The sequence below is a fragment of the Typopeltis vanoorti genome, chromosome 9 (genome assembly GCF_054136105.1).
Source record: "Typopeltis vanoorti isolate ZY-2024b chromosome 9, IOZ_Tvanoo_1.0, whole genome shotgun sequence".
In the NCBI taxonomy this organism is placed as follows: Eukaryota; Metazoa; Arthropoda; class Arachnida; order Uropygi; family Thelyphonidae; genus Typopeltis; species Typopeltis vanoorti.
In genome coordinates, this window is record NC_143557.1 from 57,737,662 (window position 1) to 57,756,029 (window position 18,368).

The 18,368-nt window shown below is 36.9% G+C and overlaps 1 protein-coding gene across 1 annotated transcript in view; it reads left to right on the top strand.

The window, feature by feature from the left end:
- Nucleotides 1–1,502: 1,502 nt before the first annotated feature.
- The window catches only part of LOC150103068 (guanylate cyclase 32E-like), a 188,015-nt gene continuing 171,149 nt past the window's right edge, over nucleotides 1,503–18,368 (top strand). Inside the window, exon 1 of the mRNA XM_090398083.1 lies at nucleotides 1,503–1,913. Coding sequence (XP_090254209.1) covers nucleotides 1,503–1,913 — 411 coding nt within the window. The remainder of the gene's footprint in view (nucleotides 1,914–18,368) is intronic.

The following is an 18,368-nucleotide window of genomic DNA, read 5'->3' on the forward strand; positions in this document are numbered from 1 at the left end:
ACACGGATACTGTACTACAAAGCTAAGACTACTTACTTAAATCAAACGAAAAACTCCAAGCAGAAGCGGTGGTTTAAAACACCCAAACTCTAGCCTGATACGAAACTTATATTTCACGCATCAAGAAAGTTAAGTTCCTTAAAGCGACATGCACACACCCACACATCCACACTCACACCAACCTCTATTCTTCGTTTACTCTATTCGGGTTTATTTTTCCAGAGCCACCTTGTGTTTGCATAATAACTTTGCCTTCGCACGAACCACACACACACAAAAAAAAAAACATTTGAAGCACGTGCGAACGCCCGACACTTAACAACAGTGGGTATTCAGAACTTAGTAACGGTTTGCATGCATGCAAGGTAAACTGGGCCATCACTCAAGACTGCGGAGATTTGCAGGAAAGCTGTCAGATTGTTTACTTCTTTGGCATCACTAACTCAACGTTACGCCGTGTGCGTGCGTGTGTGTGTGTGTGTGTGTGTGTGTGTGTGTGTGTGTGTGTGTGTGTGTGTGTGTGTGTGTGTGTGTGTGTGTGTGTGTGTGTGTGTGTGTGTGTGTGTGTGTGTGTGTGTGTGTTTCATACACACGTATTCAATTTAACTCAAGAAGTCCCATTCGGTTGAGTTGCATAAAGAAAGATCTCTGAAATATCCTAATTCATCGAATAAAATCTTTCATAGGCTCCTCCCTATTAAATGACATCTCCCTAAATTGAGAAATTATAGTCCTACCACCAATTAGTAGTTTAATGTATCGTTTTCGTTTCCACATTATTTGTTTGTGTGCGTACCTTGTGAATGAATGCCATAAACACGTTTGTATTTGTGTTGCATGCGTGTCTGTGTAGTGAAAGTGCGCATAAGTGCATGCAGACAGACACAACGCAGTGGAGAGTGTGTGTTTGAGAGTGAGAGGGGCGCTGCGGGATCTCCAACCGATAAAAGACCGCTACACGCGCGTGCAGACTTCACCGGCATGTTAGTCACGCCACGCGACTGGCGGAACAGCAACGTCAAGTTATACTACGCGAGCATTGTGCTACGAATTGCTTTTAGTCCTGTGTGGGTGTCCGTTTTCCCTACTCCCGTAAGCCCCTCTAGTATCCTCAACTCAATCCCTGAATTTGCCTTTTCTCATTTATTCGAGCCGCGCGACGAAGTTGTGTTTACTTTTTGCTCATGTATTACTCTAGTTTTCGTGTTGTTGCATAAGGGGTCAACGCAAGGGGTCTTCCACGAAACGGAGTGAGTTCATAACTCCTTCAGCGTCTGTGGTTCATTAGCGAAATAAACTCGATGACTGTTTCGTGTAAATCATCTAGTTTGGGTCATCCTTGTTATTCGTCGTACATGAATGGACGCTCGTAGCGCGCGTGCGTGGCGATAACGTTTTCGGACCCGCGAGTTTAAGGATATGACAGCAAAGATTGCGATGCAGGACGAAAACTTCGAAGCGATTCTCCTGCCTACGTAAGCGAAAAGAGAGACAGACTCGCGATGGCATTAGCACGTGACCTCTCCCGCACCATGACCGGCGGAGGGATGCTTTACTGGTGCTTGGGATTCCTCCTTTTGGCGAAGGCCCCCGTGCTCATCGGAAGAACCTTCACCATGGGATACATGACGGGATCGGAGAGGAGGCCCGGCGACAAGAGCTATCCCAGACCGGGACTGACCATCTCCGGTGCTATCAGCGTGGCCGTGGACGAAATCAATAACCAGCGTCCGTTGCGGGACAATCACACGTTGACTTTCGCGGTGACGGAGACATACGGCGAAGAAACGGAGAGCATCCTCCAGACGGCGGTGCTTTGGACCAAGAATGTGTCGGTGTACATCGGACCGCAGGAGACTTGCGTTCACGAAGCTCGTATGGCAGCTAGTTTCAACCTGCCCATGATATCTTACGTAAGTAGCCTCTTTTCAAATATTCTCTGTTTTACCTGAGACGTGTTTCTATGCAAATGTCAAATGATCTTCCAGTGGACGGACTGAGCCTCTTGCAAAGAATTTGTCTCCGATATTCTGGTGTACATTTTTTTTTTCGAAATTGTCTATTAAACTGCGACACTTAAAAAGAACTTAATACGTTATCATAAGGAGTGATCAAATCAAGATTTGCCAGTATTGTGGATATACTGGGCACATCCCCTTCCCCATAATTGTTTTTCGATTATTTGATTCATTGTGATTTCTTCTTGATGAAAGATGAAAGAAAAAAATTACTTGCATACCTACATGAGACGATGCATTTTACATCTACACCTATTAGATTGGGTTTGTCCGTCTGTACAAAAGAAACTCTGGCTAGACGGATTTGATTGCAATTCTACAATCTGGACAAAAAATGGTCGAGTCTTTTACAAGTTTTTGTTTAATTTATTTGAAAAATTAGAGGAAGCAAAATTATGTATACGCTGCATAGGCCAACTATGGCTATAAGTTTAATTGCTGTGTGTGAATGCTGCGAGTGTAACAAATAGTTCAAAATCATTCTGTTGTATGTTAAATCCCACCGTACGTTTTACGCATCAACTAGAGTTTATTAATACTATTTTTATCACTGCCTTTCTACTCCCATATTCCTGGTTGTTATTTCTCTCTGTCTTTCAGTGATAAATTATTTTCAGTTCTAATTCAACTTTACTTGAGATTATCCAAAGAGATTTGTCACCCACATATTAACATTTAAATGGACCCTCTCAGTAAATAAAATCCGTTAAGAGTTTCGTCTCTTAAGATAGGAAAACATTAACAGTTATTCTTAGATGTTGGCTTAGACTGAAAAAGCACACACCGTTTTCTTACAAGGGTAAACAGTTCCGAGACACGCTATATTTTCAAACAGAACTATTAATAAAATAAACAATTTCCATCCTCATCGTTAGATGTAATCATTATGATAGAAATAAGAATGTATGTTGCCGAAGATATATTGCTGAGACTTCATCATTGTTATTTGTTTTATAAAAGTGTAATCAATTAAAGACACAAATGTCGTTATCCTTTTGAATAATACTGTGGGTAATAATCCCTACTTCGCGTATTAAATCAGATGTTAGCATTCTCGGTTCAATCAGTTCCTTACTGTGTTTCCGCCTTCTTGAATACCTAAAGACAAATGATAAAGACACACAATTATTTTCTTTTATTTTAAAGGATTACTTAAATGAAATGTTACTTCGTTGCAGTACTTTTTTAGATCGTTGAGAAAGAATCCCAGTGTCTTAGTACGGAAAGAAAAAAAGATGTTCATATGGCGTGGAGAAGCCCATCGTAAGGGCGATTTGTATCAGGTAGTTAGAGATTGAAAGATTGCTCTGTGGATCTCCTTACCGGTCAATTTTCTTAATAGAACGTTGCAGTATATTGGATATCATCAATTACTTTTTTGTCTCATAAATTTCAAAATACATGTAATAATGTTGGGAGATATTACCAAATGATATACTATTATAAGTAAAATCGCTGTACTCATGCGTATTGCGAAATTCGGTTTTTTTATCATCAATTTACTTAGAACTCTTCCGGTTGTTGTGTAAGCTTCTCAATAGCGTTACTGTGAATTACACCCATTTTGAAGCTATCAGAGCAACAATGATGGTGATAGCACGCTCTTCTATGTTGTTATGGTAATGTATGTTATTGCAACAATCACAATAAGAACATGATTCGTTCTTTCACCAATGAAATTTCATACAGCAGATAATATCTTTGCAACTATTTTCGAGCAGTATCACATACGTTTTGCTTATCTGATTCTGTCCGAATAAGTTGTTTTTAAATTATTCGAACCTGCTTCAATTTACTTGTTGCGCAAGCTTCTCAATAACGTAACTGTGAATTACACCCATTTTGGAGCTATTAGAACAACAATGATGGTGATAGCACGTTCTTCTATGTTGTTATGGTAACGCATGTTATCGCAACAATGACAGTAAGAACATGATTCGCTCTTTCACCGATGACATTTCATGCAGCAGATAATCTTTGCAACTATTTTCCAGCAGTATCACATAAGCTTTGATTGTCTAAAGCAGTTGTTTTTAATAAATTCGAACCTGCTTGAACATATCTGCGGCTGTTTGGTTTTTGTAGCTTCTTAGAAACTTCAAAGAAATCACCATTAATATGAAACCCCAAGAAACTTTAAAGTTTCTTGGGGTTAAGAAACTGCACGATAAGAAATATTCAGCTATTTTTTGCAAATACATAACAGATAAGAGCCTTTATTTAACTGAACTTTTCAGCTGAAGGTAGGATAACCGGTCTCGTACGGAGGTGGCGGTTTTTTTTCCCTCCTGGAATTTCAGATTTTTGTTTTTCAAGCAAAGTAGACAAACCGGTGAACATACAAGTTTGTAGAAATACCGGTATAACACTTAAAAATCCCATTCCTTCAGTTATTCTTGAGTCCGGGGATGTTGTAATTAATAGTAAAAAAAATGCGTCAATTTCTGTGTGGATTGAAATTAAACGTAATTCGGAGTCACGTCCATAACTTTATTACTCGTTTTATGTTCTCTCAGGGTGGATTATACGATTTTCGTTTTGTAGTCATAAACACATCCCGCTTCTTCGCACTCTTTAAGTAAAGCATTATTTGTAATAGCATTTCCAGTATAGAGGCTAGGAAAGTAGTGAAATTTGATAGAGTAACGATAAAATGAACAAGAAAAGTCTTCCGTAGGCCATTTCATGGTGCATATAAAAGGAAAACGAATACACACATAGCCTGTTAATTTTGTGCCAAGTACCTTATTTCTCTCTTCTTTCGATTCCCACCTTCACCTAAAACTCATCCTAAAAGCACATTCAGAAATATTTATTACAGGATATTCCATTTGTAGAATGATGTAATACTTCACCTAGCAACGTGTGGAATATTAAGTGCATTTTCAGTGTTGGGATTGGAGAAAGCCAAACGAACTAAGGTAACAATTGCAAAAACGAACTCGCTTTCTCGATTGTTGAAAAGAAATATGATTTTGATGCATGGGCACAAATCTATTTTCTAAATGCATGCTATGTTTTATTTAAATATTTTCTTAGGTGGCGCTATTTTGCATTGATCACGAGTCGTTTCTGAAGACAATATCCAACAAAACGACGCATTGGACCGACTATTGTCAAAACAATTTCTGTCAGTTGGTGCATTTGGTTGGTTTTATATTTTACTAGAAATATTTTGCTATGCGAGTGCTCATCTGTTACTATTTATTGTTGCATTATTTCCATGCTTCAAAGCACGTGATTGATTCCTTTTGTTGGGTGTTTAGCATGGCAAAACATGGTGTATGACAATGGAAGTTTTTCGATATGAAACACGAGACAAATATAGACACACGCAATAAATCAAAACCAACAAGGAATGCATAATATGGCCGAGAGAAAACACGAGGGATGGAGAAGAAAGAGAGAATAAAAAATATTGGAAAGAATGAAAGAGGAACTAATAGTGATCCGATATCAAAAGTATAAATAACAATTTACGGTATTGTTTAACTACTATAATAAATAGTGTAAGTCTGCACTATTTAATAATAAACAATGCAATTCATGTGATCGATAATAAGAATAAAAAAAACTAATTTAGCACTGATTGTTACAGCTAAATAATACAACTAATTCAGCATAGTTTAAACCTTATAAATACAACTAATTCAACAATGCTCTTCAACAATACTAAACAATACAACGAAGTTCTGTTTCTTTAATAATAGTGCAGCTAACTCAACGCTTTTTAACATTTAGAAATATTTCTAAATTAAAATGAGCTTTAAACGAATGTAGAGAAAACTTAGAGACATGACAGTGATTGATGTGAAACTTTAATTACATTCTGTGTCCAGATAAGAATACTATTTGTTATTCTGCACTCAGGCGCTGTTTCGGTCTCTGCTGATCAACCAACACTACAACAAAATATTCTTTTCCTTCACCGTGCATACAAATCTCGCATAATCACTGAGGTTTTCGTGGAACTCGGCTTCGTTTTTGATATGAATGCGTACTGTGGATTGTACCATTGGAAATCGCTAAGGGACAGTGAACGTGACACTTAACTTCACATTTTCACAAAATAGATCCATATTTTAACCAGTTACGTCCATAGATGAGTTTTTTTCTTTCAAATATTACTCAAGTTGTGACGTGTATCGTATTTTATTCTTATTTTCGCTAGTCCTAATAGAGGAAAAAGTTTTATTTAAATTCTCGTTCCAGTTTTGTTATCTCATAACTGGGGTGTGTTCGGAAATCATTGGATTACATTGTCAAACCAACATTCTTTTTGACCATTAAAATGATTCTTTCTTCCTATTGGCTGATTGCTCCAGTGACGTCATGTTTGATCTAAAACTTGCTTCTTTAAGTAAGTTTTTCTTTTCCCGAAAAGAAGTCAAGCTTCTTAACTTCTCCCGAACCGCTTTAGCGAGGCATCACGTCTTCATCCTGTTTTGAATAACATCTCACTAGAAAAAGAACCAGAATTAGAATTTTTTTTTTTTTTCACTTCTAAAATCTTCAGCTAGAATCCAAGTAATTTTTGTGTAACTTTCTATCTCCTGCCTTTTTTCTGAAGTGGCAATAGGTTATATCAGCGTTATTATTTAATTGGAGTCTGTTCCTGTCCCATTGCTGTGAAGTAATGTTAACATAACATAGTTTACAGCCACAGCCATATATGGATGCTTAGTAGTATGACGGAAGTAATACATATCAAAATAATCTCTGTGAAAATAATATTTTAAAAACTTAACATCTATACAATTTGTCAAGTATTAAATATATTATTTTGGAAGAAAATTAATTTTTTAACTGTTGATAATAATAGATTATTTTCAATTTTCTAGATATATCAAAATGTTACAATAACATTTATATTTAAATTTAATCAATTTACAATAATCCGTCTATTCCTTGTGGTGGCCTGGATAAGAACAGCCCACTGTAGCCCATGCATGTCGTACGACGCGACTAAAATGGGTATCCAGGGAGGGTAATGGATCGCAGTTCTGCAGACAATGAAGTTTCAACTGAGGCTCGGCTATTGCTGTTGCCCTCCTGCCATGATCAGAGCTTATAGCCCTATATTATCCTACCCATACATTTTCTTTACAGATAACGGGGAATATGAAAAGCATTCTTGCTTTCACCCATCTAGCCAAAATAATAATAATAATAATAATAATAATCTATCTTTGTACCCATGATTCTCATGATAACGGAGGAGACATTAATGGATGTGGCCAGTATTGGATTAATTCTTAAATATTTGGATGTAACTGATTTCTAAAAAAGGCTGACAATAGAAGGAACTCTTTCATGATCCAGCTGCATTTCAGAGAAGTCTTTTGTGTATACAAATTTAGAAGCTCATTTTTTTCAAATGCGCATTTTTATCTGTTCACACTCTAAGCACGTAAAATCTGAACTTAATCTCAAATAAAAATGTATTCACGCTCCTACATGCTATGCGTAATTTATCAAACCTATTGTGACTAGCAGGAGAAAGATATTAAGCAAATCACGTGTTTTACATTCTTGTTTAAGCAGTACTATGCAAATCCGACTGCCCTTTCTTCCTTGCGTAATATAGGAAGTCATAATATCTCAGAGATGCGGTCTCGTTGCAAAATACCTTTTTTCCGGCATGTGGATTTATATCAAATCCTTGTCTTGCATACAGAATACCTCATTTCTTACATGTCACACGGGATTCATACTTAAAATAACACGTACTGAAACAAATGTAGATTTTTTTGTTTCCTTGACGTACTTAAACCTTATTTAGAGGTTTTCAGAGCTGCGTCAAGAATTAAATAAGATTAGAAGCAAAGAAAAACAAGACGGTTATATTCTTTTTGTAATTATCCAGGTTAAAAATCTTCACAACATTCAATTAGATGGCTTATGACCACACGTGTTTAAAGTATCAAAGCACATCCCTCAATCTATCAGAAATGCAAACAAAAACGATGTATTGAAGATAAAAATTAAGCGAAAAAAGAAAAATAAGACATCGGTTACGTGATATCAATAAATTACTCATATTGGTTAATGTGAAGTGGTGGGATGACGTCATCGAGACGTCATGCATTACGTATCTCTCTAGATCCATATCTTTCTCGAATTTATTATTTGTTTGATACTTAGCTGGGGAAAACTGCATTTGATGAAAGAACGATAGTAGATAGATAGATAAGGATTAAGGCACAGAGGGGAGAGTGAGATTTCAGTAATTACATGCACAAGCAAGCAACGCTATCCCATATGGACTTAAAGAAGAGTAATAAAATTTTCCCTTTAAAACTAATGTAAGTTTTAAAACTTTAAATCATACTAAGATATTTTATACATGAAAATGACAATCGATTCTTCTGTGTGCTTAGTAGCAGTAAATGCCATCTACTTATTTATCTTTGGTCTTATTGAACAAATGTATAAAAGACATTCTCCACTCTATCGTTATAACGACACGCACTGGAAAAGTTCAAGGATTTTAATTTGAGGATGGAAAAAAAAAAGCGGAAATCATTAAAATGCACCTTTTTATGTCACAATGCAATGTCGCTCGTTATTATAAGCGGGTAGAGTACAACTACATTACGAAATACCCCTATGTGAACTACTTATGGTTAAATAATTTATTCTCTCTGTGTGCAGTCCGTAAAAGTTGTTCTTGGATAACATGCAGGAATAGTTCTGTAGCAAAAGACAACAACTGACAATTTTCAACGATGTTAGTTCACGGGTTTCATCTTAACAATGCGGTTTTCATTATTGACGTACTTCAGTTGTTGAAACAATGTGAATGTTGTTATTCAAAGAATATCCTTTACCAAAATGGTTTCATGACTGAAATAGATTTTCTTGCTAATCATTGTTCAATTTTTATTGAGATATATATTCTCAAAGATCTGTTTTGTATTATTACGGTTGAGTATTGTGTACATTCTATTTCTAAACTGATATTTTACACACAAAATGAGATTTTAAACAGAAATCGCTTTTTAATAATAATACATTCTTGATATTTTATCATCACATCAAGTAGTTTACTGTGTACATATCGTAGATTTTTATAATTATCAGAATTCGCTATCGATAATTTTGATGGAGAAGAAAAAAGCTAACTTTTTTTTAATTTAATTTGTAAAAACAAAAGAAATATGCATTAGTTTTAGTGATTGTGTAGAACATAAAATTTCGATTGAAGTTTGAAAAGATTTTCAATGGACATAATTTTTTCTTAACTGAAAAAAAAAAAAAAAAACGTAAAATAGAAAAGTCTCATTAATTTATCATTCGATGATGTCTTTAAAAAAAAAGATAGAAAGTACCTATACACAGTTCATCTTGCTATCATTGTACAGAGTTCATTTTTTCCAAGACTTTCATCTCATTAAATGAAAATTCATTAGAAATATCTGATTATCTTCTTTGGTTCTCTTTTTATGAACTTCTTACTTCAAGTAGATAGCGGGAGGGTCTGCTTATTGATACATATGGGAGTAAATTCATGTTATAAGCAGAAACAAAAGAGCCGGAGTATTTATCAAGAAAGAGACTTCGCAGATAAATAAAAAAAGCAAAAACGAGTTCGTTGATCTTATTTACTTTGCATTTGTTACTGTGGTAACATTAAAAGATACAATGAATGTTGCTAAACATTCATTAAAAGATACAATGAATGTTGCTAAACTAGAACAAATGAATTAATTACATAAAAAAGCCTGCAATCATTTAACAGATGTTGTAAATTCATTAATTTCCAAAGAAAAATCTACAGTTGCAAAAATGGATAAACGCGTGTGTGTGTGTGTGCGCGCGTGCGTAACTGAGTCAGCATAATTCAGGGTTGTTTTATTATTATTTTGTTGAGAATACCAAACGTAATAATAACTTCGCTTACAGTATGGTATTATACTTTGCTGTTTTCGAGATATTTTAATAAAAAGACTTGAAACTATATTCAGTCAAATCTGAAACCTTCAGGTGCGTACATTGCAAAGGAAGTTTTTCATTCTATGAGAAGGCAAGCAGCCGGAAGACAGCTCGCAAAGGAAGAAAGTCTAGTTTGTGTTATTGACAAATTTTATGAAAAGGTTGGTGAGGGAGATTTTGAATGGCGTGCCATGTGATAAACAACATCCTTACTTTATAAATAATGTGACGTTTAAGGCTATGATCAACATAAACTTTGACGCAAGTAGGTTTTTCTCTCATAAGATGGAATTTTGGTAAGGTCGAAATGTTCATCCTCAAAATATTTTCAATGATGAGGATAAGCTCATGCAACGTCAGTTAACCACTTTTCTATTTTTCCCCAATCGTCCAGATAGCATTTTAAGTGGAGTTCGTTGATATATATATATATTTTATTTATTTTTTTATTGTAAACATAACAATCTTATTTACAGGATTAACCGGTTTTTGGTTCTCTGCAGTCAGACAGACAGGTTACATGCTCATACTCTTGTTGAGGTATGTTACATCGAAGTCACTTATAAGGCTAATTACTTTTTTTTTTTTTAAATAAATTAAAGCCATTAAGAGTTATTTTAACATGATAACATAAGATCTTATTTTAACATAAGAACATAAATGTGGAAGAACATAGAAGTTACTATTGCACAATATTATCTATTAGCATGAGAGTGCCAGCTGATTAACTTTCGCAGTGTTAAGCACAACAATCCTTCTTTCTTCCCCCTTTCTTTTTTTTTTTGGGGGGGGGGGTAAAGGTGTCACTTCTATGCTGGAAAGTGGATTATAATGCAGTCGCCCTGCTCATCCAGGAGTTGATTCCGTGGATTCCATTCTTGGTGGAAAAGATCTAAGGTGTTGTTTTGCCTATGGTGGTGATGCTCGTGTAAGATCCGACATCTCACCTTTTGTTGGAAGGCTGCAGTGAGTTGGTCAGTTGCCTCTCTCTGTGAAGTTGCTGTGCTGTCTGGTCTTGTATGTCTGAGGTAGAAGTTGTATATTACCGCTTTTGCGGTGATGAAAAGGTAATTGCAGAATGAATGGTTATTTGACTCCACATGGAGGAGATTGAAATATTCCTCTTCTGTACGAAGATTACCACAGGTAAGAGCTGCCGTTTCCCGAGTCAAACTGATTAATTTAGTGTTGACTGGGCATTCCAAGTAGATATGCCGGACCGTTCCTAATTGGTAGCAGAAGAGGCAGTTATCTGAGACGTTTGAGTTAAATTTTCGTAATATAGTAGGAGTGGGTAATATATTATGCCACATTCTCCACTGAATATCTGCGTCAGGTTTGATGGCTCTTGTGCGATATGGTAGATCCCATTGAAATAGTGTTTGATCAGATGATGCAGGATTTTCCAACAAAGTGCTTTGGTTCGACTGTTGTGTTAGTGTGCTGTAGATCTTGTTGGTGTTGCTGGGTGTAAGTTTCTCCCATGAGTTATTGGTTTTTATTAGAAAGATAGGCGCCAGAACTTCTGAGTTTGGAGGGCAAAGCCCCACTTCTGTTATGTTATCAGGCATAGCGGCTTGAAACGCGCCCTTTACGGTGTCTATGCTCAGCCTCATTCCCATATTCTAGGTTTTCGAGCGAATTTGGAAAGCGCCAGGTGAGGCTTGGAGAAAGAATGTCACCCAAGATCCTCACGTTTCGCCAGCTCCATGGAGGAAAGAAAAATTCTTTCTGAGTGATCGGGCTTCTTACCATCGTGTTGTGAAAGATGGGTTCCATGAGGATTTCAGGTAGGGATGCTGTCTTCACTGTGTGCTGGAGGTTTAGCTTCTTCCATCGTCGAAGGGCATCTTTGTAGAAATTTGTTAAATTTACAGGCACTTGAGCTGTTGTCATTCTTAAGGTGGTGGAGAGAGAGAGACCTCTAGTGGCAGAAGTGAAAATGTACTCAGTGGTGCATTTGTGTGATATTTCCTGTTGTAGGGCATTTATGAGAAATCGAGCGCGGAACGTTGTTATCCTGTTGTCAATGGAGACTAACTTTTGTCCTCCATCTTTGAGAGAAGTACATAGCTGAGAGTAGGAAAGCCAGTTTGTTTTATTCCATATGAATCGATATATGGTTGACTTTATTTGTTTGATGAATTGCACTGGTGGCGTAAGAATCTTTAGTGTATGCCAAAGGACACTGGTGGCTATTTGGTTAACGATTATTGTTCTCCCTCTTGTGGAGGCAGAGGCTCGTATTGCTGCCCACTTTCCTAGAACTTGCTTGAAATGCTTGTTTAGTGTTTCCCAGTTCTTATCCACATAAGAGGGTGTGTTTCGTAGGTAAATCCCCAGGTATTTGTTTCCCTCTGTGGACCAGGTACCAGACATTGGGGAATCGGTTCGGTTTTTCCATTTGCCACACCATAGTCCTATGGTTTTATGTGTGTTTAGTTTGGCTCCTGAAGCTGCCTGATATTGTTGGTATGCCTTTTGTATGTTATGAAAGTCCTCTTCTTTGCGGGCTATGATTGTAACATCATCAGCATATGCTGTCAGGCTTATGGTTTGTTAGGGAAGTTTAGGGCGGCATGCTTTGAGCAGCATGCTGAGTCTACACAAAAAGGGTTCGATGGCAATTGTGTAAAGAGGACCGGAGAGTGGACAGCCTTGTTTAATACCTCTGCTGTATGGTGCAGTTATGGTAAGCCTGTTGTTTATTTTCATGCAAAACTGTGCCTTGGCATACAACATTTTAATAGAGTGAATGATGCCTGAGCCAAAGCTAAATGCTTTCAAGCAGTTGAAGAGGTAAAGGTGTTCAACGCGGTCGAAAGCTTTTTCTTGGTCTAGTGTTACAAGACCCATTGTTTCACTGTTGTTGTTCGCTATGCTTATGAGATCCCTTATGAGATGTAAGTTTTCGTGGATAGATCTTCCAGGGATGGAATAGCTCTGATGCCTATTTATTATTTCGCTCAGAGCGGGTTTAAGTTTGTTGGCAATGGCTTTGGATATAATTTTGCAGTCGGTGTTTGTGATAGAGATGGGTCTCCAGTTTCCTAGTTTCGTCGCGTCTCCTTTCTTTGGAATGAGTTTGATAACTGATGTTTCCATTATCTGTTTTAATAGCAGATATAGTGGTGCACTCTTGTTGGCGTTTTTCTAGTGAAAAGAAATACTCTGTAGAGGATAGAGGATAGAGGAAAGAAAATGATAGATAGATAGATAGATAGATAGATAGATAGATAGATAGATAGATAGATAGATAGATAGATAGATATTTTTTTTTTAATTTATTTAACTTGTTAAAATAAACATTACACGATAGGTAACAAGGACTATTTACATATTATATATTATAAGTTTATAAGTATATATATATTTCAGAGAAGAAACATTTTTTTTTCCGGGTGTACAATACAGAATGCAACAAATGAATTAAAAAATTTACAGTTCAGTTTCAGTCTGAGTTATCTTTCAGATGAAGCACATTGTCGTCGTCAATCCAGAAGAGGGTACCAGTCGGATTCCACGCTTCTATGAATTTCGCGACAGTTCTTGTTTCTTTGAAGTGCTCAAGTTCCAATATCAGCCTGCTTTTTAGTTTCCGACGGAGAATATACATGAGGGTTTGTGCAGCTTCAGTGATGGATGGATGCTGGTTACTTCTTGTCTGTTTTAGGTAGAAGCTGTAGATGACGGCCTTAGCGCAGATGAAGATGAAATTGCATGTTCTGTGTCTGTTTTCTTCTGTGTGGACTAAATTCCAGTAGTCTTCTTGGCTGTGTGCTTAGTTACAGGTGCTCGAGGCAGTATTCAGGGCATAGGTGATTATCATTTTATTTGCTGAACAGGTCAGATATGTGTGTTCCAAGGTACCTGAAACGTCACAGAATAGACACAGATCCGTTTCTCTTAGCTGAAATTTGTACAGCTTAGAAGGAGTTGGCAAGATGTTGTGCCATAGTCTCCACTGTATATCGGAATCTGGTTTGGCACATTTTGATTTATATGGCAGATCCCACTGAAAACTGTGTGGTATATGTGGTATATTTTCTTGTAGTTGAAGGGAAGAATTGGAAGTGAGGCTTCAGATTGTACAAGATGAAATATTGGCCCCGAGCAGTTTCTATGAGGAATACGGATTTCCTGAGGTGTAGCAATATCTGGATAGGCTTTTATAATGGAGGCTTGCAGCTGTTGATATTGCTTTTCAGTTTTTGGGTTCTTCATTGGTAGGCTTGTGAATGCTTTCCACTTTAGGTTGTGGGTTAGGAGGTCTCCTATGACTCTTATTCCTGCCCAGTTCCATGTAGGGAAAAGAAAAGGCTGGCCCGTTGTGAGACTTGTGAAGTTTCTGTTCGCAAATAGTGGTTCTGTAAGTACAGCTGATTCTGTTGATCCTGTGAGTGTGTGATGAAGTCCTGTGTTTTTCCATTGCTGTAGAGCGTCTTTGTAAAAATGAGGTAGTTTAAGAGGAATGGTGCAGGACTGGCCATTCGAAGGATTGTGGAAAGTGTAAGTCCTCTGGTGGATGATTTCGTGATGTAATCGAAGGTGGTCACATAAGTGTGATTGCATTGAAGTGTTTTTAGGAGGAGGATTATCCTGAAAGATCTAATCTTGTTTTCAAGGGAAATCAATCCTTGACCTCCCTTGCTGAGTGGCTTGCAGAGTTGAGGGTATGTTGTCCAGTGAGTTTTGTTCCAGAGGAAACGTTTGATTTCCTTTTGAATGTGGTGGAGAAATTCTTCAGGAGGTGTGAGTACTTTGAGAGTATGCCATAAGATACTCGCGGCCATCTGGTTAACTATTAGTACTTTTCCTCTAAGTGAAGACATGGAACGAACGCTGTTCCATTTACCTAGCACCTGTTTAAAACGATTGTGCAGCTGTGTCCAGTTCAGTGTGTTATATATTTTGGTGTTGCCAAGGTGTACACCTAAGTATCTTTGTCCTTCGCTTGACCAGGTACATTCGATCGGAGAGTCATTTCTAGACTTCCATCTGCCTGATCACAAGCCCGTGGTTTTGGCAGAATTTAATTTGGCTCCTGAGGCTTGTGCATACAGTCTGTGTGCTTCTTCGGTTACTGTCATTTCTTCTTCATTTCGTACTATTACAGTGACGTCATCGGCATATGCTGATAAGGTAATTTTTTGATGTGGCTCTATTATTCTGGTTCGTTTGGAGATGATGGTGTCGTGTACTCTTTTTAAGAAGGGTTCTATGGCCAGTGTGTATAATTGACCGGAGAGGGGACATCCTTGCTTGATCCCTCAAGAGTATGATAAAGTGCGAGTGAGCCTGTTGTTGATTTTTAAGCAGAAGTGTGCATCTCTGTAAAGCAATTGCACTGTTTCAATGATGAGAGGACCATACCCAAATGCCTTTAGAACTTCATAAAGGTACGCGTGCTCTACCCTGTCGAAAGCCTTCTCCTGATCAAGGCTGACGAGAGCTAGGTCTTCATGTTGGCTGTTTGCAATGTGGATGAGATCTCTTATTAAATGGAGGTTATCATGTATTGATCTTCCTGGGACAGAGTACGTTTGATGTTGGCCAATAACTTCGGACAGTGTTGGCTTTATTCGGTTTGCTATAACTTTGGAAATTATTTTGCAATCGGTATTAATTAGGGAGATTGGACGCCAGTTCCGGATATCCGTGTGGTCTCCCTTCTTTGGTATCAATCGTGCTACTGAGGTCGTGACGGATTGTGGGAGGCCATTGATGTAGGCTTCTTGCAGTGTTTTGAGGAGAAGTGGTCCGAGTTGATTCCAGAAGACTTGGAAAAACTCTGACGTGAGACCATCAAGGCCAGGAGATTTGTTCTTTGGCAAAGATGTGCATGCGGTTTTCAGTTCATCTAGCGTGATTTTCTTTTCTAAGTGGTTCCGATCTGTTGCAGAGATTTTTTTTGTTTCTTTCAGTATTTCGTGAATGGCATGATGGGATATTCCTGTAGTACTGTATGCATTCTTGTAGTATTGTAGGATTTCAGAGGTGATTTTGCTAGGATCTTCTGTGATGCTGTCATCTTGAAGTCTGATAGCAGAGATGGAATTTGCTGCCTGGCATTTTTTTTTCCAAAGAGAAAAAATATTTTGTGGGGGCGTCTGAAAGATTTATTTGTGTATGCCGCGATCTAAGTAGGGCACCTTTTGCCGATAATTCTGCCTGTCTTTGCATGGCTTGTAAGGCAGAATGATGTTCAGGGCTTTCTTCTGGGAGATACTTGAGCTGTTCTTCAAGTTGTCGGATTCTAATGTTCCTCTGTTGATTTTTCTGGTGACTGTAGATCTGCGTAAAGGATTTTATTCGTGATTTTAAGTGGGGCCACCATGTTTTCATTGGTTCTGTATCCACTTTCGAGTGAGTGAGGTTGGTTATTAAAGCCTGAGTGTTTGTTATATAAGCTGGATCTTTCAGGAGAGTATTGTTGAAGATCCAATAGGCACTTCCTGATTTGGATGCTTCCCAAGATAATGAAAGTTGCAGCTTGACGAAGCAATGATCTGAAATGTAGGAAGGGATGTGTGAGATGTTTCTAACTAGAGGCAAGGTGTGTTTGGAAATGTAGTATCTGTCCAGTCGTGCTTGGTAGAGTGGCCTGTGTATGTTTCGTTAATTTTTATTAACAAGTGCTATGCCAAGAACGAAACGTCAGTTAACCACTTTTCTATTTTTTCCCCAATCGTCCAGATAGCGTTTTAAGTGGAGTTCGTATATATATATTATATATATATATATATATATATATATATATATATATATATATATATATATAGATATATATGTGTGTGTGTGTTTCGTTACTTTTTATTAATAAGTGCTATGCCAAGAACGAAATAGGTGATGATATTTCGTTTTAGTGCATGATGGACTCCGAAGTTATAAGAGTAAATAAAATCACCATTAAGCGGTATTATTATTTTTAAAAAATAATACCAAACAGTCACAGAAAAAGGAAACTACCCACAATATTTACAGAAAACAATAAGATGAAAAACACTTCGGAATTAGAGTAAGCTGAAAGTGAGCCACCCATTTTCAAAGTAGATTAAAACTTCTAGTCAATTCTTTTCTCCCCAGAATAAAACTCCTTCGCGACTAGAAACCAAACAACAACAACAAAAAAAAAACACTGTTTCAATGTCTATAGAAAATCACCCAAAAAGAAAACAAGAATGCCAATTCTCACACACTCGTGTCGATTTCTCTTTATATATCCATGCAGGTTGCTCTTTCTAATGAATTATAATATGCAACTATCTTTGGAACACAGTTGTAAGCTTAGATAAACCACTGATTAGGTATGTAAAGGGAGCCTAATTATAATTTCCAAAAAAAAGGATTTATGAAATAAATATTTTGTGACTGATGATAGATATTTCATAAATAATAGAACAAACTGTAACAATTGAGACACGTTATTGTTCACTTCGTGTCGTAAAAATATTTCTGATGATATTAACTTGCACGTAGCAATGTGTTTGCGATGTTAGTTTAGTCTATTACGTTTCAAAGCTACGCTCAGTCTATTACGCCAACACTATAACACAACTACTTGTAAAATCATTCCTTTAAGCAATATACATGCTATAATTATATTGTTCGTGTTATATGACAAAGAACCTTTACTTTTATTAACTGTTGTTATTAATGTGCCATTCAAATGAGCGTTTAAATAACTTCTTGGTCCCTGTTTGCTTTTCATCCTTCAAAAAAACCGAAAGTGAAATACCACCGACAGCCAGAAAAAGAACCAAGAACAGAAAGAAATTGATACCGAAGAAAGTAAGAATGAGAAATAATTGATACGACAAGTAAGGAGCGAACGAAAATCCAAATAAAGATACACATAACGCACAAATCTCCGTAACGAATGGAAGCCTTCAGAGATTTAACTCCGACACCGCAAACACACCAAAGAAAAAGGTGACAGTTGATATCTGAATTCTGCATGGAAACTTCAGGCAGGCAGTCTACAGAAAAATGTCTTAAACAAATTAAATTACTTCCGTTGCAACGTATGTATCTGAATTCTCTCGCATGAAATATTCAAACAATGCGTCACTTTTAACTTAATTTAGTTTCTTACATTTCAGCTGCACATGCGATAGAAGACAATACGACTGGCTTGGATTATATGCTTTTAAGAGATGCGCAGGGGTGTTTTCGTTGTTTAGATTTAGTGATTTACAAATGCTTAAAATGTGTAATTCATTTAAATTATAACACTGTCATAATATTCATTATAACGCTTCATTTAAAACCTGAATCAATTTTGATATTTAATTACTTTAGTATTTAAACAAAATGCAAATCGAATGTAAATTGAAACGCTAATTTGAATCATCAAGTAATTGGCAACTAATTATTCTAACAGGCTTGTTAATTTATTCGTAAATATTCCGTAGC